Genomic DNA, 21,220 nt, shown 5'->3' on the forward strand with positions numbered 1-21,220 from the left:
TTGACAAAGTATTATACATATATTTTCCACTTAATTAATTAAATTATGCATTATGACATATTGCTTCATCGGTTATTATTAGTGCTAGGAGATGAATAAATTTGTGTAAATATTATTTGTTATATAAGATTTGTTATCAGGTGAAAGATGCGGATATCTCAAAATGTATCACCTACTTAATATGCAACCCAAACAACCGTCACAGTATCAATCACCAACTGAAACTGATAGATCCTCAGCCTAGAAGCTTTCCTATTTATCAGAAAAAACAAAAAAAAACTAGTAGCTCTGCTCATACACAATGAACAGAGTAAAAATTTTAAAAACTATAAATACTCTTCAGTTTGATACCTGTATGAAAACGCTATATACCTGTGTATGAATGTTGGTGGATTGCAATATTAGCAAGTAGCAACTATTGTGACGAGCTCTCGTTCGTAAACGGGGACAAAACGTTGACGTATGGTTATTATGTCAAATAGGCAATAAATAGTCAAAAGTTTATAAAACTTATGGTTATTATGTAAAATAGGCAACAAATAGTCAATAGTTTATAAAACGTATGAATTTTGTAAAATACCGAAAATATATCAATATTTTGTAAAAAAAGGCAACAAATATTTGGAGATATAAAATAAAAAAAATTTGAATACGTCGTGTAACATTTGCATTTTGCAGTCTTGCAGAACATGTCTTATCATTAAAAATTAAAATGATATTTAATACATAGCCTAGTTTTGACTCAAACGAGATTTTAACTCTCAAAAACCAAAAAGTATAAATATATCAATTAGAAGCAGTCATGTGAAGCTGAACAAGTGAAGCATAAACGCCGCCGTCGATTTTGATTAACGTCTCGTGAGTTCCTTTCTCAGCGATCACACCGTTCTTAACTACGGCGATGACATCAGCGTTTTTGATAGTCGATAACCTGTGAGCCACCACGACGGTGGTTCGGTTCACCATCACTCGGTCAAGCGCGTCTTGAACCACTCGCTCTGATTCCGCATCAAGAGCGCTCGTTGCTTCGTCCAGAAGCAATATCTTCGGCTCTTTCACGATGGCACGTGCTATAGCCACGCGCTGTTTCTGTCCTCCTGATAACTGAATCCCTCTTTCTCCAACCACCGTGTCATAACCCTAAAATTGCGTGTTGCTTGTGTAGTAAGTAAACATAAAAACAGAGTATATATATATTTCAATTTTTCTTTTTCCTTTTTCCCCCTCCCTTACCTGTTGTATGCTAGAGATGAATTTGTGTGCATTGGCGAGTTCCGAGGCAGCTATGATTTCAGACTCGGTTGCGCCTTCTTCGCTTCCTTTGCCATAAGCAATGTTGGCTCGGATCGTGTCATTGAACAAGACAGGCTCTTGTCCCACGAGTCCCATTTTTTGTCTCAACCACTTCAATTGCAGCTTCTTCAGCTCAACTCCGTCAAGAGTTATATGACCGGAATCCGGATCGTAAAATCTTTGTAACAGTGAGATCACCGTCGATTTCCCTGACCCGCTCTCTCCAACCAAAGCAACGGTCTGAGAACAAAAAGAGACATAAACTGATCAGACAAGTTAAAAGTGATATTAAATTCTTACGAGAATTGTTTTGGTTTATAAGTCCAACGATTGTTTTACCTTTCCTGCACGAATGGTTAAGCAAAGATCACGAAAGATCTGAATGTCTGGTCGTGCTGGATAAGTAAAGCTCAAGTGACGAAGCTCAATATCTCCCTTAACGTTCTCCAACACCGTCCCTGACTCATCGCTCGAATCTATCTTCGATTTTCTATCGATGATTCCAAAGATCGAAGCAGCTGCAACCTTAGCTTTGCTAGAATCAGGAGCGAAAGTACTCGACTGAGAAATCCCTATCGCTGCCATTGTTAACGCAAAGAACACCTGGCAAGTTTTTGATCAAGATCCATCCTTCTTCATTACTACTAGGTCACAGGAGGGATTTTCAAACATGATATAAGAAATGATTTGGACAACTGCTATATATACCTGGAAAACATCATTGAAAGTAGTCTTTCCGTCCTCAACTAACCTAGCCCCCGCGTAGAAGCTTGTCGCGTAGACACAGAACAGAATGAAGAAGGAGAATCCAAACCCTAACCCACTGATGAAACCTTGCTTTATTCCGTCTTTTATCGGACCTTCACATTGCTTCTTATACATCTGCATCACTTTCTCCTCTGCACAGAAAGACGCGACTGTTCTTATACTCCCTACGGCATCGTTAGCCACCTGACTCGCATCCTCGTACTTTGTCTGCATAGACATCCAAAACCGATGTCAGTTTCTTGATCCACAAGAAAAACAAAAGAAACAGAGTATGGAAAACTGATCTTATAAGCGTAATTGAACCTTTGCGTCGGCGCTGAATCCTTTCAAGAACTTGACTTGAATATAACCATTGATACCAATAAGAGGAAGCATCACTAAGATGATAAGCGCCAATTCCCAACTCGCGGTGAACGCTATGATCAATCCAGACGCAGCGGATGCAGCGTTTTGAACCGCTAGAGACAAGGCATCTCCAACCAGAGCCCTAATCAAAGCTGCATCAGCCGATAGCCTTGCACCCATAGTACCACTCGAGTTCTGTGGCTCATCGAACCAACCAACTTCCATGTGAACCGCTTTCTCGAAACACATGGACCGTATTCGTCGAATCAGTTTCCCTCCAGCTACTGAAAACAAATACGTTTGAGCAGGTGAGACGATCAATGAAGTCACTCCAAGAGCTACAAATATGGTGGCCCAGAATCTTGAATCTTTCTTCAGCTGGTCAGCCGGTTTAAAGAAGGCTTCGATGACTTTTGAAATCAGAATCCCGAATAGCGGGAAAATCGCGCCGTTGATCGCTGCTGCAACTGTTCCAAGAAGAAGAACCGGTATCTCGGTTTTGTTTAGAGCCGCGATTCGGGTTAGCGATACTTTCTGGACCGGTTCTTGACCCGAAATCGTACCGGCTTCCTCTTGGCCTACTCTCTGGCTACTGCTGCCACCACCGAGTTCTAGTCCTGCAGTTAAACCAAGAATGTTCAAAGAATGATGACGGCTGCTATTTCCAACCGACGAGGTTCCTCCGCTAATAACCGATCCTTCCATTGATTTTTTCAGGTTTGAGGTACGAAGAGATGATCCTGATGTTTGATCTTTGTTTATCTCTTGTAAGCGAATGAGCTGCGAATAAGCTCCCTCGGAGTCTTTCAACAACTCGGAATGCGAACCTTTTTCCACCATTTTCCCGCGGTGAATCACAGCGATCATATCCGCATTTCTAACCGTGCTTAACCGATGCGCGACGATAACCGTAGTCCGGTTAACCATCACTCTGTCTAAGGCCTCTTGAACCACTCTTTCGGATTCGGCATCGAGCGCGCTCGTTGCTTCATCGAGCAGAAGAATCCTCGGATCTTTAAGAATCGCTCTCGCAATGGCTATCCTCTGTTTCTGTCCTCCCGAGAGCTGCGTCCCGTGCTCTCCTACCATCGTCTCTAAACCCTGAGGCAGCTTATCTATGAACTTGGCCGCATTTGCCAGCTCTGCCGCCGCTTTGATCTCTTGAACCGTCGCGTTTTCTTTCCCGTAGGAGATATTCTCCATGATGCTCGACGAAAACAGAACCGGTTCTTGGCTAACCAATCCGATTTTGCTTCTGATCCATTTCAGCTGAAACTCCTTGAGGTTAACTCCGTCGATTAGTACTTGGCCGGATTTTGGATCGTAAAACCTCTCGATCAAACTGATCACCGTTGATTTTCCGCTTCCGCTTTCTCCGACCAATGCTGCCGTTGCGCCGCTCGGGATAAACAGAGAGAATCCGGCGAATATTTCTTCGTCGGGCCTCGCCGGGTAACTGAAATGCACATCTTTAAGTTCGATGTCTCCTCTGATATCTTCAAGAACCTTGCCGTTTTCGTCGTAAGCGTCAATCAAAGGCTTTCTTTTGATTGTCTCAAACATCTTATACGCTGCAGCTTGACCCGCTGCAAATGCGGTTAGACATGGAGATGTTTGTCCAAGCGACCTATACAGAAAAACAGAACAGTAACTGTTAAGTGGTAAAGACCTAATCTGATATTTATATATAAGCAATCGTCTCGGCTTACATTGAGCCGGCGACCACAATGATGATCACGTTGATCACAGCGCCACCGGTATAGCCTTTCTCGACGATCATTTTCCCACCAAACCAAATAGCCAAAGCGTAGCTGCTAAAAAACACCAAGAACATTACTCCCAGTCCTAAACCGGTGGAGAATCCTTGTTGAATGCTTTGTTTATACGCCGAAGTTATGAACTTCTTGTAGTTGTTAATCGCTTGTTTCTCTCCCGTGAAAGAAGCCACCTTTTAAAACAAAAATTAAATTAAGCAATAAATCTCAAAAATTTGAAGATTATTTTGTAGCTTAGGAAGTCGAGTTTTACCGTTCTGATAGACCCAATTGTCTGTTCAACAACAGTTGCGGCTTTTGCATAAGCGGCCTGTCCCCGGGAAGAAGCTCGGGTGACTATAATCGCCATGGCTGCACCAGCCATAGCCAGAAGAGGAATTGAAGTTAACATAACTAATGTTAATAACCATCCTTTGGCAAAAGCTAAAGCAAATCCACCGATGAACGTAGCTACCAGCTGAATAAACTTCCCAACCTGCAAAATTCAAGTAAAAGTAACCACCTTTTTTAGCAACTAGTCATTTATCTATAAGCTCGAAAAAAATAAAGAAAAAATATCAAAGTTTCTCTGTTTTTTTTGGTATTACCTTCTCACCCATGGCGTCTTGTATAAGAACAGTATCTCCAGACATTCTACCAACAACCTCTCCTGTGTTTGTTTCGACATCGAAGAATCCAATGTCTTGTCTCAGAATTGTTTTCAGATACATACTCCTAATCCTCGCAGCTTGTCTCTCTCCCGTGATCATCCAACAAGCCACCTCTACAACAAACGAACAAAAAAAATCAAAACTTTCATTCTCAATCTCCAATCCCTATGCAAATTGGAATGGAGGGAAGAAAAAAAAAAAAAAAACTCTCATTAATTCTCTATCTTATGACTTACGAAGAAAGGCAGCTCCTAGTGTTCCAAGTCCAAGGTAGACGAATTTAAGACAAACCTATAAGAGGATAACATTATTAGTAAGTATGATCTTATACTATTAACACATATCTAAAAATTAAATAAGTTATTGTGTTCTAACATTATGTACTTACTTTTGAGATAACTTCAACAATGTCTTTGTTGTTCTGATTTGTTCCAAAGGAATCTATGAGATCACCAAACAACAATGTCATGAGAGGTAAACAAACACCGTTCCCAATAGCTCCTACTGATCCACAGATCATCAAGAACACATCTAAGGAATCTGCAAATGCGAATAGCTTGTAGAACGGAACTGTCTTTGCCTTTTCATCGTTTTTTTCCTTCTTGGTCTCTTCTTCCTCTCCGTCTTTGGGATTTTTAGATGTCGAAGGTTCGTGTGAAACAGAGTCGGCTTCTCCGGCGCCGTCACGATTCATTTCCGGCGCTGGCAGAGAAAAAAAAATCAAAAAGTTTTTATTCTGATAATACCCTGATCGAGATCGACGGTATATAACCAAAGAAAGTTACGCGCTTTCTTCTTCAGATTTAATTATGAAACTGAACTTATATGCAGAAAAGGAAAGATTTTTTTGACTTTTTCCTAAGACCTAGAAAAGGCTGAGAAATTAGATAATTTAAGAAACATTTCAATGGAATCCTTTTTTAAGAAATCTTAAACTTTGCTAATGTAAATCCAAAAACCCACTTGTGGAGAATGATGATTTTTCTTTATCTTCTTTATTTCAATCTAAAAAGTTCCCAGAAATTAGCACCAATGAAACAGAGTCTGTTAGGGAAACAGAGTCACATGCTTTGGATTAGCCGAAAAAATCAGAGAGCAATTAGAAACAAAACCCAATCAGAAATTTTAAAAGGAAAGAGGTTATAAGAGAACAGACCTGAAGATGCGAAGCTGCGAAAAGCGAAAGATTTTGATACTTTTGGGGAATAAGACGTGAGACGGAACTGTGCAGTTGTCTTGGAACTTGTTAAAACTTGTTTAATTCTTATTTTATTCAACTTTTTAGATTCCAATTTGTATCTGCAGAAATTAAGAGCTTTTTGCCTTTTTATATGCAACTCTTCTTTTGGGGTTTGCGAAAATTGCTTGAGAAGCAAGGAGAGTGGGAAAAAACTATTGTGATGGTCTGATAGATCGGTCAAAAAGCATCATAATAATGCATTTTGAAGTGTGTATTAAAAAATGATAATATATTTTTCTTTCTTTTTTCCTACACCCAAAGGTAAAAAACACTTATGGTTCTTAACACTGAACATATGTGTTTTTTAAGATTAAATCATCGTATTAATTCTAAAAAATGTTATAGATTTTTGATGCCAAATTATATTTAACGTCAATTTCAGTTATTGTATAAAAAGTAAAGACTGAATAATCTTTGGTTGTTTTGCACACGAGTATTGACTGACTTTTATAGGAAATGTTAGATAAGATATAAAACTTACCACTACCAAACAAAATTTGTGGTTGGTTTTTCTTTCTCCGAACAATACACATGATAATCTAAAAAAGCAACATATTATATGTTAACACGAAAAAGAAAATCCCTTACCTCGTGGGCTAATATGTCAATTTTTCTATGTTAATAGTGAGAGAATAAAGAGAGTGTGTTGGTCAGTAACTAAGAAATTAGGAGGATATAATTTGAATAAACTGAGATCGAATCTAATTAATCTAGAATGATTTAAGAAATCAAAATAGTTATATATTCCTTTCATAGCTATCAAATTAAAATATAATCTGATTGAAAAAAAAACACTCTATTAGATTAACGCATATTAGATGTGATTTCATTTATAAGCTGTTTTTATGTTATTTCTTGGCAGAAATTGCTATTCTTTTTCTCTTCTTTTAAACAAAAAACATGATCAAATACTCTTCTTAAGGAACCACTCGCAATCTTGAGGTATCTCGTGGGATTATTATGATGGTATCACCGTATCAGTATGTGCAATAGTAAATGGTAGATAATTTAAACAAACGGAGATGGGGAGATTTTTCACTTGAGGGGAAGTTGAGTATTTACTTGGCAACGAAGCCAAAAGTCAACTTAATAAACATATCTTACAGTAGACTCACACCTTGAGAGTTAAGTCAAGACATTCATTCTTGGGCGCTAAGGCTTTTTGATAAACTCCAATGTCATAATGTAATAATGTATATAATATTGATATCTATTCAAACATTAAATGAAATTATACAATTAGTGAGTGATTATAATCATTCCGTCCGTTTATGTTGCTTTCTAACCAAACCAACGTCATAGAAGTTAATATTTATGCTGATTACTCCCTTATAAGACCAGAAGAATATAGTGGGATTTGTCAACGGTTTGAGTTTGCATAATTAGTAAGAAAGAAAAAAAAAACATGTCAGAAGTTCAAATTCTAGGATTAATAAAATGTTGCGACTCGCAGGGGGGGGGGATCCTATATCATTTTTTGTGTGAAACTATGTATTGATAAGATGTTAAGATGTAAGAAAAAAAAACTACATGTCATAGAAAGTTCTTATAAGATATTAATTTAAGTTTCAGTTAAGTGTTGATCTAACATCAAATGTAAATCCCACAGTCTTGAAAATAAACCTGAATAAAAAGTAGCGTCATTGCTTTCGTCAGCATACAAACACATCACACATGACATGAGAATATTTTTACTATCTCGAAATCAAACCAAATCTAAATTAATGTATATCCGTTGTGGTCGTGGGGGCCACTAGCTTCCCCAATTCCCATTTTCCCCCCTGCGCGTCGGGAGATGTTATTTGCATTAATTACCTAAACGGCGTCGTGTTTTAAATTTCAGAGATCCCGATCTTATTTGCATAAACTCTTCCTATTTGGAACGACGTCGTTTGTTGAAGTCCAGAAATATTTCACACTTTTATTAGCAAATAAGATCGGGATCTTTTATGGCCCTGTCCACAATACAAATTACAAGGCTCTAGCTTGGACTTTGACATTTAACAACTTGTGTTGGGCCTTAATCAGCTGTTTTACTTTCCTCATCTCTTGGTATTGTTAACAAAAAAAAATCTGAGCTATATAAGAAAATAAAATTACTCTTATCTGGACAACAAAATACCAATGGTGAACAAAAAAATTAATTTTCTAAAAAAAACACTAATCAAAAGATTATTTGATTTTGAATTTAGAAAAAAAACTATTTATACAAGGAAAGAATTTTTCTGATGAATAGAGAAAGGTTACTTGATTCGGAAAATATCTTTCATTATAGTGGCACCAATCTTAACTAGTGGCCAGTGGGTAACAAACCATTAGTTAAGCCAAGGGACTTTGTTAGTTTGCATTCGTTTGCATTCTATGGCAGTTGATTAAAGTAGATAGCAAGTTCACCTTAAAAAAATACATGTACAAACATTGTTGAATACGTGAAACTTCCCTCATCTGATTTTATTTTTTCAAAATACTTTATGAACTTTTATGAAACCATCTAACCTTTAATTTTTGACTCTCATTAAACAGCAATCCGTATAAAATTCGATATTAAAAGAAAGATCACCAATCAAAACGAACACCCAATAGAAATAGACCGAACAAAACCAGAAGAAATAAAATACAAACGTAAGTAGATTACTATGTTGGTTTTCTGGATAAATAACAGAAAGGGCAGAGAAGTAAGAACTAAGCCTGAGGTTTGTCCCACTTGAGTGGCTTGACGACTTCCCAGGTGAAGTCAGGGTCGTCCCTTCCGAAGTGCCCGTACGCCGCCGTTTTCAAGAACCTTCCATTTCCTCCTCTCTTCAGGTCAAGGTTAATCGTCATCATTCCCGGTCTGAAATCGAAGCTCTCCTTCACAATCTTCAGTATCTCTTTGTCCGGAATCAACCCGGTCCCGTAAGTGTCCACGAAGACAGACAATGGCTCAGGGACTCCAATTGCGTATGAGACCTGAACAAGAGCCCTACGAGCCATTCCGTTTGCCACTACGCTCTTAGCGGCTTGTCTCACGATGTAGGCTCCGCTTCTGTCCACCTTGGTTGGGTCTTTGCCTGAGAAAGCACCACCTCCGTGAGCTCCCCATCCACCGTAAGTATCAATGATGATCTTACGTCCGGTTAGACCAGCGTCTCCGTGAGGTCCACCTATGACAAACCGGCCTGATGGGTTCAAGTGGAAGATGGTTTTCTCGTCTAGGTACTTCTCTGGGATGACTGGCTTGATGACATGCTCCTTGAGGTCACGGGCGATCTCGTCGTTGGTCACGGTTTCATCGTGTTGTGTCGAGATGAGGACAGTGTGGACACGGATTGGAACCATGGCTCCCTTGTCGTTGTAGTACTCAACGGTGACTTGGGTTTTGCCGTCTGGTCTCAGCCAGGCGCAAGTACCGTTCTTTCTGACTTCTGTTAGGCGAGCACCGAGCTTGGTCGCGAGAACATGGCTCAGAGGCATCAGCTCAGGGGTTTCATCAGTAGCGTACCCAAACATGTGGCCTTGGTCACCGGCTCCAATGTCTTCTGGACGTTTGGTGAAGTGACCGTGAACTCCTTGGGCAATGTCAGGGCTCTGCTGCTCGATGTTGACAAGGACTTTGCAATTGTCAGCATCAAGACCGACATCATCAGAGACGAACCCAATGGCACGACAGGTGTCACGGACGATCTTCTCGTAGTCAACTTTGGCTTTGGTGGTGATCTCGCCAAAGACCATGACCATGTTGGTCTTGGAGCATGTCTCACAAGCAACTTTGCTGTCTGGATCTTGTTCAAGGCAGGCATCGAGAACTGCATCAGAGATCTGGTCACAGAGCTTGTCTGGGTGTCCCTCGTTCACAGACTCGGATGTGAATAGGAAAGTCTCCATTTGGCTACAAAGAAAAGAATAGAAACTGACTTAGCGGCTGTAGAATCATGAAACAAGGCATCATATGCTATGTTAAATAGAATTGTGACAGTCACCATATCCTGAAAAAGCTAGAATTTGATAATAAATAATCGAATTTGTGAAGAATCATTAACTCTCAAGTGGCAAAAAGCTAGAAAGATTCAAAAATCATAATTGAAACTTCTTTTCAGCAATTAAATATTTAGTGATTCGCTTCTCATGCTTCTCATTAATGCACATGTAAACATATTGAATCTTATCAAGCTAGAATCACATGTAATGAAGGAAACTATTAATGATAGAGTAATAAGATGATCTGATCTCCCAAAGGAGGGAGAAATTCATAGTAGATCTCCACACATCTGAGGAAAATTTGAGAATCTGGAATGACACCGTTTCAGATCCAATTACAAAATGGTTTCAGAGTATAAATTAAAATCAATGGTCCCTTTGATCTACTTCCATCGTCAAATCGGGGAAAAAAATCATTAAAATCAATCGAAAAAGAAACATGAATCGAGAGAGAAGCAGTAATGAAGAGCTAAGGAGAAGCGAAGATGACGAACAATACCTGCGTCGTCGTTGAGAGAGATGAGATTCGGCGTTCAGATCTCGAGAAAATTAAAAACTCTGGCTCGAGCCTTTGCCTAAGAACAAGTGTATTGGGACGGTTTGGGACGAGTAAGTGAGTGCAAACGCCGAAGCTATTTATAGGCCTTTAGTTGGTACACAACACTGCCCACCGTTTTACTTGGACTTAAAAAATAAATATTAATAAATATATTTTTTTCAAAGGTTTTGTGGCCGACCAATATTTACTCTTCCTTGGAATTACATGTCCAAAATGTTCAGACTCTTGGGACCAATTGGTCCGACCTGATAACCGTGAACCAAACAAAAATCCAATCCGATATAGAGAAAAATATTCGTGTTTATTTATGCCTGGGAACAAAAAAACTAGAAAATCAATTAAATACCAATAGTCCATACTCCTTTATTTGAGTATTTAATTTAGATGAAATAGCTGAACCGGCCAGTTTACAATTGAGTTACAACACTTTTGAATCCATATGAAATGGTCGAACCGACTTGACTATATAATCGAGTGATGTACATTTTATTTTAGCTACTTTGATTTATTTGAGGGTACTCTTTGTTTAGTGGAGTAATTCTACATAAATCATGTTAAACAATGTGTGTTTATGTATTTTTTAATTTATACAATCGGTTTCAATGCAACTAAGCAAACAATAATTAATTAAAAAAGCACTCGTGGCACACATGAAAAATGGACACACACACTTTTATACTTTACCAGATTTGTGGTAGGTGAGGGTTTTTTCATTGTGGTTGGTGTTGTTGAAACGAAAAATTGAAAAAAATCCAATTATTGGTGAGATAAAATGGTGATCGTTGGATCATTTGTTTAACGGCTGAATTATAGCATGGGATTTGGTGAAGGATTTTGATCCCCCTTACCTCAGTCACAATCATTTCATCTACCGTATCTTAAGTTTTAGAATTATTCCTCTTTTTCTTTTTAATGGTGACCGTTGGATTAGTGCAAGATGATTATTGATCGATGTAATTTTAGCAAACCTTTTTGCAAAATGAATAAGAATTATCATTGTCAACGAGTTCATAAAGAAAATTCGAAGGCGTTGAATGACATTTGTAGCATGCAAAACCCATGCTGTTCGTCTTTGACTAAAATTTTCAAATATTTTTTAGGCTGATAAACGGGAAAAAGTGTGACACATGTTTCAGACGAAATAACTTTTGAGCCTAAGAATTTAGTTGTTCCAGATCTTTAGCAAATGGGTTCAAAATTTGGAATAGAAGAAAGGTCCAATGGGCTGAATATGAAATTAACAATAACTTTTGAGCCATATGAAGTTATCATCTAAGAATTTAGTTGTTCCAGATCTTTAGCAAATGGGGTCAGAATTTGGAATAGAAGAAAGGTCCAATGGGCTGAATCTGAAATTAACAAAAACAAAAACAAAAACAAAAAATGCGGTGAGCGTGGATCGAACACGCGACCTTCAGATCTTCAGTCTGACGCTCTCCCAACTGAGCTATCCCCGCTTTGTTTATTTTATCTGAAATACTTTTATTTAATCACTTAATAACAGTCTTCTTTTAAACAGAGCAAATCTCTGACGCCATTTGTTTTTCGTTGTTGTTGTTGTTGTGTGGTTGCGAAGGTTTTAGACTTCCCCTTCTTTTCCTGTGGTTGTGAAGGTTTTAGGCAATTTTTTAATTATACATCAAAGAAAAAAGAAAAAAGAAAAAAGAGCACAAACAAAAGAGGCAAAACTGAGAGAGCTTCAATGTCTGTAACAGCAACTCACATGAACACGATCAATCATTTGTCAACAACCTGTAAAATCCCCAATTTCCAACCACCCATTTGCGTCGATCGCAGACTCGCTCTCTCTTTTCCTCGTAAACCCTATTCCTTTTCTCAATTGCTTCCCAAAACCCTGAATGGCTCCTCTTCTTCCTCTGTCAATCGCAGATCGAGATTCAATATCTCCAAGCGTTTCTCTGTTTCCATGGAGTGGCAAGACTGCACGTAAATCTCTCATCTTTTCTCTACTTGGAAATTGGAACGAATCTAGTTTTGATCTTTTTGGTTCTGAGACTCAGAGTGAAGAAGGAAGTGGATGTTCCAGTATCAGTAGCGTATGATTTCTACTTGGATCGTGAATCTTTCCCTAAATGGATGCCTTTCATTTCATCCGTAGAGGTACATTTGATTTTTCCCTAACCAACTAACTTACTTACTATCTCTCTTCAGCTTTAAAAGTTTCGATCTTTAAAGCTTCTTGCTTTAGATTTAACTTTTGATTGTGTTATGGTTAGGTGTTGAAAGATAAGCCTGATCTATCACGTTGGTCACTCAAGTACAATGCTTTTGGTCAAGACATCAAGTATTCTTGGCTTGCTCGGAATCTGCAGGCAAGAATTATATAAACCATACGTTGAATTTAGATCGATGCTTTCGTAATTAGTGTCTGGTGGTGTAAGAATGTTGGCTTTTGGTTTGTTACAGCCTACTCCTAACCAGAAAATCCATTGGAGATCTCTTGAAGGTCTTCCTAATAAGTAAGCAAAGAGATCGTAAATATTCAAAATTTGTCTCTTCCCTCTTTAACTACCTGATGCTAACATTTGGAATCTTACCGTTTCAGAGGCAGCGTTCGGTTTTTCCCTAAAGGTCCTTCATCGTGCATCGTAGAAGTAAACAACCAATTCTGTTTTTCTTTACACATCTAGCTCCTTACTACTAGAATAATTCTCTCATGCTTTTTCTTTTCTTTTGTTTTTGCGTTCTGTTCATCTTTCTAGCTAACCGTATCATATGAAGTTCCTGCGCTTTTAACCCCCGTGGCATCGGTGAGTAATCTTTTTACCTTCAAATCTCTATTTGACGCCGTGTGTAAAGAGACTGTTTCTCTTATACAACCTTTTTTTGTGCCTCGATTCAGGTGCTCCGGCCTTTTTTGGAAAGCTTGCTTAGAGGTGGTCTTGAAAGATTTGCAACCTTGGCTAAAACCACTTGAAGAAAAGGTCAGCCTTATTGAACAAAACCTTAAACACCTAAACCATTTCATTATCTGAAAAAAAAAAACAAACTCTTTGCATTTGCAGGACTCTGTATGTATCTCTGCATCTTCCTGATTCTGTGTGTTTGGTATATATATGATCCGGAAGCTTGATTATATCCCATGATTAGGGCTTTTATACTGTGACTTTTGTATGATTAAAGTATCAATCTTTATACCTCTCATAACAGAAGTTATTGTTTAGGTCACCAAGAAAAAAGAGAAACTAAAAAAACCAACCAGAAATTTTGGCCGTGATTGAGCGAAACCCAAAAAGAACAAAAGAAACCAAACAAGAAACTAAGTCACGCAAACAGAGTTTTTTTCTTCTTTCTTTTCAATTTTAGCTTATTTTTCTTAATAAGCCAACACACTTTGCGTGGAGTGTAATAACATTTAAATGAGGAAACTAAGAGACAGAGAGAGATTGGTCCTGAAAAGTCTCTGTTCCTAATTTGTCTGTTTGGCAGAACAAAGTTTCAATACTTCATAAAATCTACGAATTCCTCATTTGATTAGATCCAAATCTCTTTCTCTCTAAGAGAAAATTGAGATGTCATCAATAACTTCTGGTACAGCTCCAACCACCAAATCTGCTGTTTGTTTCAGAAAAATCCCAAAGTCTGCAACTTTTTCATCTATGCTTTATCGTTCTTCTTCTTCTTCTTCTTCCCGGTTAATGTTATCATCATTATCATCTTCCTCATCGACTACCTCTGCAAAACTCCTAAACTCTAACAATGGTTCCTCCATTTCTTCATCCTCTTGCTCTTCTCCTAAACCCTTCAGACCCGTTATGCACAGAAGAGAAGCTGATAGACTTGAAGAAGAGAGGCTCCGCCAAGTACAATGGCAAGACGTCACGTAATTTTCTTAATCCAATATATCATAAAAGAAAAGTTTTATAATTTTTAAGAGATTATGTATGAAAAATTATAGGTTTGGACTTTGGATTGAAACAGGGTAAAGATGGTAGTGGATGCACCAGCGTCCGTGGCTTACAAGTTATACGCAGATCGGGAATTGTTCCCTAAGTGGATGCCATTTTTGTCATCTGTTGAGGTAACATAACTCAGAAACAGAGTCTAGAAGATTACATTCTTCTTCTTCTTGCTCACAGATTATAACAATATTTTGCCTCTCTTAGGCAGTGGAGGGCAGTCCAGATTTATCGCGTTATTTGGTGAAATTCGAGTCTTTTGGAAAAAATATCGAATATCATTTTCTTGCAAAAAATTTACAGGTAAAGTTTTACATCAAGATAAAATATATATCGGCCAATCAGAATATCTAAAATTTTGATATAATATTGCATCATCTCAACAGCCAATTCCGGATCGAAAGCTGCATTGGAGATCTATCGAAGGTTTTGCAAATAGGTGAACTCAAATTTGGTTTATACAAACATAACCATAATTTCAATATCTCTGAGAAAGTGATTATCTGATGACCTTGAATTCTAGTTCATTTTCACTGTGCTGATGAGTTTTGAAAAATGAATGTATTTTTTTTTCTGTATTTATATAACAGAGGTAGTGTTCGATTTTTCCCTAGAGGCCCTTCCTCCTGCTTAGTAGAGGTTAGTAGTATCTTGTCACTCTTTTTCTCATTTACATATGTAATAAGTTTTAATGTTTTCATTACATTTTTTTCAGATTAATTTTTCATTTGAAGTTCCACATGCTTTAGCTCCAGTTGCATTTGTAAGCCTATTCTCGATATTGTGGATGATAGATTATGTCGCAAAATTTAAAATTTAATGTTTTGTCTCAGTGTTTATTTATCTACATGTATATATGTTTATCTATTTTCAGTTAATGAAACCGTTTATGGAGAAGCTTATGCGTGGAGGATTAGAACATTTTGCTGCCTTCGTGAAGACCTCCTAAGGCAGTAATCAAAAATATTTCATTTGCCCTTAGTCCAAATAAATTATTTTTAATTTAGTGTTTTTCGTTCTGGTGGTAACTTGTCCAAACTTGTAATGTTGTTCTTGTTAAATGACCGATATTTAAATGTCTAAAGTTATATAAAAAAAGATTATAACGATTGTTATGTGACAAAAATCTGTAACAAAACAATTATTTGTTGAATAAAATCTGACTGTTGTATATGTTTTCGTTAGATATTAACAATAATGATAACTAATAGTGGTACGTAACAAAAGTTTATAAAAAGAGTTTGTTCTAATTTTGTCTTAGTTGTGTGATACATATGGTAGCAACATCTATGCAATGTTATCAACTTGCTATAAGGTTTCTAGATTATTATCCGGTATCGCTCCCACAATAACACCGTTCCAAATCAACCACCCTTAAACTTGGACTTTAATTTGGCTTTTGATATTTTTTTAAGTTAACCTTTTACCAAAAAAAAAAAAAAAAATCAACCACCCTTAAGCTTGGCTCTATGAAATCCATTTACAGTTTTTGCCAACGATAATTATAAAATATTTGAATGGCTCTTAATAGAACAAGAAGGAGAGAGAGAGAGAGAGAGTATGTGTGTCTTAACTCTCAACTCTCAGAGCAACTGAGAAGTGGAAGCAAACAGTAAATGGGTGGGGTAAACTCATGCGGATGTATCGCACAAGTCTCCTTTAATCATTTCGAATTTAGCCGACATCTCCACTCTTGTGTTTATATATGGCCCGTTCGTTTATACGGTTGGAATGTAGCATATAGCTACAAGTACACTAGATATTTGGTAGTTTTGTTCAGTTGGATGCAAAACCAATGGACGCATTAAGAAAAAAATTAGATATTATATATATATATATATATATATATATTTATCGAAATTGAAAAGTTTGATATATAACAATATGAATTAAAGGGTCAACTAAGTAAATTATCGGCCATACAAAATTGGAGAAAAACAAAAGTAAAGCCTAATCGTTTTATTTCAATGAAACAGTATTTTTCAAGTATTAACTCTATAAAAATGAAATTCAAAATTCAAAATTTTTATGAAACGTTGGTTTATTTAGAGGAATAAGCACAAAATATTTGTTATTTAGAAATAATTTCGGATAGTTTATATGTATTGTAAAATATCTTAAATTGCTGGTCAACCAATAGTACTTCTACGTATATTGTTAGCTCTTTGGATAAACTAGAAGATGGAGCAAAGTATGGACTATGGAGACGTGCACTGGAAATGAAGCAAAGTGTATATCTACCAAATCCTCTAGATTGGGGGCAGAAGTTTGAAGAGACGGTCTTTTATTGATCATACTCGCAATAGTATACACACATGTGTATATATAATATATGTGTAAATGTGTATCTTTGGAACGTAACTTAGTTCTTTCATATATAATAGAGTACTATATAATATCCTAATTCACTTACCCACGATGTTATACCCACTTGCATATCGTGAAAGAACAATATATGAGTATCGTTGTATATGTAACTCTGTAAACAAGCATGCCACATCTTCCATACTCTTAAAGCAGCCATAGACATGTTAGAGTCTTATAGCCTAATAGGTATTCTTAAGCACTTAACATAGCCTCTTGCCTTATATGGACCAACCTGTTCATATCAATCTCTATCTTAGATTATGACTTTACCTTCCATTTTCAACACACTATTCTACAAATGTGACAAAAAGAAAATAAAAAACACTATTCCACAAATATATTTTAACATATGTATATGCTCATTTGGTTAAGAAAATGATTCGGTATAAATATTGGTGTAGTCCAAAAATTTCAACTTAGAATACTCTTATGAAAAAATAAATAGATTCCACCTTTTTATATTTATCGCATAAACTATAAAATAAATACTCAAATATATCGATTATCTTAGAGGATAATATAACAAGCATTAATCTAACACGTTTGTTATTATTTTAAGTTATGACTATGTATAACTAGTAAGGTCATTCAGAAAAAAAAATTACTTTTTTCTATTATATATTATAGAAAGTGAAATTTAATTGGAAAAAAAATATTATGTCGTCTATACACAAACATTTTTCTGTTCAAAATTCCTCTTTTCATTCGAGATGTATCACACACAAGAATTGCCCTTACATTTTTATATATTATACACAATTTAATCATGATGCTTAATATGTTTATATAAAGATCCGTACTCAACCAAGGCAATCTTTTTTGTAAGTTTATTAGCTTTAGTATGTCTTATTGTAGCCGCCATTTTTGTGTGGAGGATGAGGTCATAAGATGCACGTAGAATTCATTATGCTCTTGTTGAAAATATAAAAATAAAATTGTTAGGGTGACTTAATTAAATATAAGACACCAAGAAGGACGACTATATATATAAATCCTAGTTAAGAAGCAAAATTATGTAAATGAGGTTGGCTGATAAATTTGATTAAATAGTATAGTTGGTCGATTAAAATAGATACGAAAACTGGGTGGTAGAGAAGATAAAATAGTCATGTGTTAGATTTTGTTTTGTTTTTTTTTTTTCTCAAAATCATGCGCCTTCATAACAAATAGCATCATAAGATCATTTGAAATAATTGATTTATTGGTTTATTCTTATTAAACAGCAAGATGTTGACAGATTAGTATTATTACTATAATTTTGTGTATATGATCAGGAATAATTTGGTTACATCATTTTTGATTTTTTCACCCAAAACCATTATTTAGCCAAAAAAACATTACTTGTAGAGTTCTTTAACAAAACAAAAAAAATAACTGTAGAGTTTTACAAATAAACTAAGCGAAATTGGGTATGTTAGTGTCATTACCTTTTTGTACTCCTTTCTTTTGTGTGATTATATCCCACTTTTTCGTAAAATAGTTCATTATCTCAGTTTGTGGAATACTTACACATATGCATAATAGGTAAAACTATTCTTTCCATTAACAACCGAAATAGTTGAAAAACTCAAGTGTGATAAGATTAACCAAGTGGTAGATGATGATGTTTGAAAAAATTACCCTAAAGTACTATATTTTTAAGTTGTTGTCTCAAACTTACCGATACTAATATATTTTTCTAATAATACCATAAATTATTGTTGACAAATATTTGATAACTCTAAATAAATTACAAACACACTTAAAACACTAATACTTGATTATGTTTAAAACAATTTTTTCTTAAAAATGTGTTATTTTAGAGAATGACTCATAACGTCTTGTAATATTGCTAGCTAGTAGCTCCTAATTAAAATTTGGTGCTACGTATGAGAAGAAAATATTTTCATATTATAGAATTACAAAGATATACTAGTTAGCCAAACTGAAAATACAAAATATTACTTATAAATTTTTCAATATATTAATAATAAGAAATTTTGTCTTTATTAAACTAGATAATGGTATCAGAATCACGGAATAGTAACTAGTAACTAAATAAAATAAATAACTGAAAAAGAAAAAAGAACTACGTATTGTCAGGTTTAAAGTTGATAATTATAATCCATTGAATTCAGTTCAAGTAAAATTATGTGAAATTTTTAGGCAAAAAAAAGAAATAAATTATGTGCTAAAATGTTAAAACTTTGTATTTAAGAAAAGTGGAAAAAGAGAGAAAGAGAAGAAGATGAGGTGAGACCAAACATAATTGATCGTTCCACCGAAAAGTGTAAAGAAGGGCGGTGAAATTCTCAAATACGGTCAGGCAATAGTGTTTTCTGGGTATACAATCAATAATGGTTGGTCGGTTATGCAACTTTACATTTTATTTTCTCTGATAATTTAAAAAACTATGCAAATATTAAACAATACATTTGTTCCTTACCTTATAAATATAAAATACATGAAAATGAATTGGACCATTGAAGAAGCCGAAAGAAGTTAGATATAACCCACTCGTGGACATTCTCTCTTTTTTAAAAAATATTTAGCGAAACTATATATATGTATGTACTCGTCTACATATGTATCGATATATATTTGTTGTAATAGATGTATTTAATTTTTTTGTTTCAATTATCCTTAGTGGAGAATAATTCTTTTTACATGTTATATGTTTCGTCGTGTATCGAATAAACTGTCCGAAATATAATATATATATATATATATACATATCCACCGGAAAAGTCTTTCACTTCTGAGCTCTGATGTAACTCAAAATGATGCCCCATTCGAAGTGGCAAAAGGGAAACAAAGTATGTTTTTTAACCAACAAAAAAAAAGTCTTTCAAAATGGGGAGAAGATGTGGATTTATAAAATGCGCACTTTAAAACAAAAATTAAGATGTGTACATAGGACAAAAAAATGAAAATTCTGATTTTATCAATAAGCATTAGTTAAAGCAATCAATTGATACTAAATCTTAAAAGTTAACTATAGTTGAATTCAACAATAATTCTGTGGACTGATAATTAAATCGTTAATTCAATGAATGTTGTGAACACTTTTTTCGTAGTTAACATGAATCCAAAGATTAAACCGTGGGAATACGTAATACATAGACGTACTTAACCATCAAATCATCAGAGAATCGACGTGAACTCTGTCAGCACATGTATTCATTATTTTACTGTATAGCTAATAATATCCCTTTAAAGAAGAGTATTCATGAATTCTTATTAATGAATAATAACGATAAAGAAACTCCGGTTTTAACATGATCCTGGTTTTTTTTTTCTTTTAGTTGCTAAAATCATTTACGATTCATCGGGACCGTCACTATGGGTGACAATTGATACATATCAACGGCTGATTTGAGTTGTTTACTATATATGAATGGCTGTATGTGATTTGAGAAAACCATTCAAAATAAATTTTAATTTCGTCAAACCCCTAAACTATTTAAACATGATCTCTCCACCTTCGTCTCCATTTCTTCTGAAACATCATGAGCCATTGCTGAGTTCACGATTACCGTTATTCAATATGAAATCATGAAACATGTGTCCATCAAGCTTTCTTAAACTATACCATACACAGATACACTCATACAGATTAAATTATACGTGCGTACTACTATTTCAAAATAATTAAAACTTCCATTTAAGTCAATATAATTTAAACCGACCTCGAATAGCTGATGTACAAGTCAATCATTTGCATATGATGATTGATGAGGATATATAAGTTTAATTGTAGAAAACATTAATGTAGATACCTCCATGCATGCCGCATCCATAATTGTTCGTTCCCAAATATATGGCCAAAAATTCTCCTAAGGTAAATACTCAATTCATAAAGACTAATAGACGTTGTCGTCAAAATTAAAATAATACGTAGAACACAAGAAGATTGAAGAAAAATTAAAAGTGTTTGATCAAACCGATTTAAGAAACTGATACTTAAAATAACGAAATATCAATTTGGTTCAAATAGTTCTACATTATATACCAAAACCGAAAATTCTTCCTAACCGTACCGAAAAGACAAAACAAAAAAAAAAACCTTGAAATTATTTGGAAATTAAAAATACATTTAATTTTTTTAAAAAAACAAACAAACTCGAACCGAAACTAAAATTATACCTCCCAACTTCATACTACATATTTTATCCCACAAAAAGAAAAAAAATTTAGAACGTCTCCATTTTGGTGAGTATTATTTCTACAGAAAAAAAAAACCCAAAAAAACGAATGGAGGAAACAAACAAATACCCACAGTAAACTTTATCTACGCTCCACTTGTTTAAATTAATATTATGAACAAAAATATTATGAACAGAATATTTAAAAATAACATTTTCAGA

General features: G+C 35.3%; 4 protein-coding genes and 1 non-coding gene across 5 annotated transcripts; 2 read left to right on the plus strand and 3 right to left on the minus strand.

Moving 5' to 3' along the window:
• Positions 1 to 658: 658 nt before the first annotated feature.
• On the minus strand, positions 659 to 6,125 carry LOC18994604 (ABC transporter B family member 11). Its single transcript, XM_006418269.2, has 11 exons — positions 5,988 to 6,125; positions 5,220 to 5,533; positions 5,068 to 5,122; positions 4,769 to 4,944; positions 4,435 to 4,656; positions 4,116 to 4,354; positions 2,365 to 4,033; positions 2,002 to 2,268; positions 1,633 to 1,896; positions 1,234 to 1,533; positions 659 to 1,140 (listed from the first exon to the last, which is right to left on the minus strand). Exons 2-11 carry the CDS (start codon positions 5,523 to 5,525, stop codon positions 787 to 789), a joined length of 3,852 nt encoding a protein of 1,283 aa, XP_006418332.1. The 5' UTR covers positions 5,526 to 5,533; positions 5,988 to 6,125; the 3' UTR covers positions 659 to 786.
• A 2,372-nt stretch (positions 6,126 to 8,497) lies between these two features.
• Positions 8,498 to 10,656, minus strand: LOC18994605 (S-adenosylmethionine synthase 1). Its single transcript, XM_006418270.2, has 2 exons — positions 10,528 to 10,656; positions 8,498 to 9,939 (listed from the first exon to the last, which is right to left on the minus strand). The coding sequence occupies exon 2, from the start codon at positions 9,933 to 9,935 to the stop codon at positions 8,754 to 8,756; it is 1,182 nt and encodes a 393-aa protein (XP_006418333.1). The 5' UTR covers positions 9,936 to 9,939; positions 10,528 to 10,656; the 3' UTR covers positions 8,498 to 8,753.
• Positions 10,657 to 11,971: 1,315 nt separating this feature from the next.
• On the minus strand, positions 11,972 to 12,044 carry TRNAF-GAA. The gene has a single exon. It is a non-coding gene; the product is annotated as a tRNA-Phe (tRNA).
• Positions 12,045 to 12,227: 183 nt separating this feature from the next.
• Positions 12,228 to 13,771, plus strand: LOC18994606. The gene is made up of 8 exons (XM_006418272.2): positions 12,228 to 12,534; positions 12,609 to 12,708; positions 12,825 to 12,920; positions 13,015 to 13,067; positions 13,154 to 13,202; positions 13,311 to 13,358; positions 13,451 to 13,532; positions 13,614 to 13,771. Exons 1-7 carry the CDS (start codon positions 12,290 to 12,292, stop codon positions 13,523 to 13,525), a joined length of 666 nt encoding a protein of 221 aa, XP_006418335.1. The 5' UTR covers positions 12,228 to 12,289; the 3' UTR covers positions 13,526 to 13,532; positions 13,614 to 13,771.
• A 66-nt stretch (positions 13,772 to 13,837) lies between these two features.
• Positions 13,838 to 15,683, plus strand: LOC18994607. The gene is made up of 7 exons (XM_006418273.2): positions 13,838 to 14,431; positions 14,530 to 14,629; positions 14,715 to 14,810; positions 14,894 to 14,946; positions 15,098 to 15,146; positions 15,223 to 15,270; positions 15,382 to 15,683. The coding sequence occupies exons 1-7, from the start codon at positions 14,121 to 14,123 to the stop codon at positions 15,454 to 15,456; spliced, it is 732 nt and encodes a 243-aa protein (XP_006418336.1). The 5' UTR covers positions 13,838 to 14,120; the 3' UTR covers positions 15,457 to 15,683.
• Positions 15,684 to 21,220: the final 5,537 nt, after the last annotated feature.

The sequence above is a fragment of the Eutrema salsugineum genome, unplaced genomic scaffold, assembly GCF_000478725.1.
Source record: "Eutrema salsugineum unplaced genomic scaffold, Eutsalg1_0 scaffold_5, whole genome shotgun sequence".
NCBI classification, from domain to species: Eukaryota; Viridiplantae; Streptophyta; class Magnoliopsida; order Brassicales; family Brassicaceae; genus Eutrema; species Eutrema salsugineum.

Coding starts and splice junctions, on each gene's coding strand:
- LOC18994607 (XM_006418273.2), top strand. CDS start 14,121: ATGTCATCAATAACTTCTGGTACAGCTCCAACCACCAAATCTGCTGTT. Junction 14,947..15,097: donor ATCGAAGGTTTTGCAAATAG/GTGAACTCAAAT, acceptor TTTATATAACAG/AGGTAGTGTTCGATTTTTCC. Junction 15,147..15,222: donor CTTCCTCCTGCTTAGTAGAG/GTTAGTAGTATC, acceptor CATTTTTTTCAG/ATTAATTTTTCATTTGAAGT.
- LOC18994606 (XM_006418272.2), top strand. CDS start 12,290: ATGTCTGTAACAGCAACTCACATGAACACGATCAATCATTTGTCAACA. Junction 12,535..12,608: donor ATGGAGTGGCAAGACTGCAC/GTAAATCTCTCA, acceptor TCTGAGACTCAG/AGTGAAGAAGGAAGTGGATG. Junction 12,921..13,014: donor GGCTTGCTCGGAATCTGCAG/GCAAGAATTATA, acceptor GGTTTGTTACAG/CCTACTCCTAACCAGAAAAT.
- LOC18994605 (XM_006418270.2), bottom strand. CDS start 9,935: ATGGAGACTTTCCTATTCACATCCGAGTCTGTGAACGAGGGACACCCA.
- LOC18994604 (XM_006418269.2), bottom strand. CDS start 5,525: ATGAATCGTGACGGCGCCGGAGAAGCCGACTCTGTTTCACACGAACCT. Junction 4,657..4,768: donor AAGACGCCATGGGTGAGAAG/GTAATACCAAAA, acceptor TGAATTTTGCAG/GTTGGGAAGTTTATTCAGCT. Junction 1,534..1,632: donor TAACCATTCGTGCAGGAAAG/GTAAAACAATCG, acceptor TTTTGTTCTCAG/ACCGTTGCTTTGGTTGGAGA.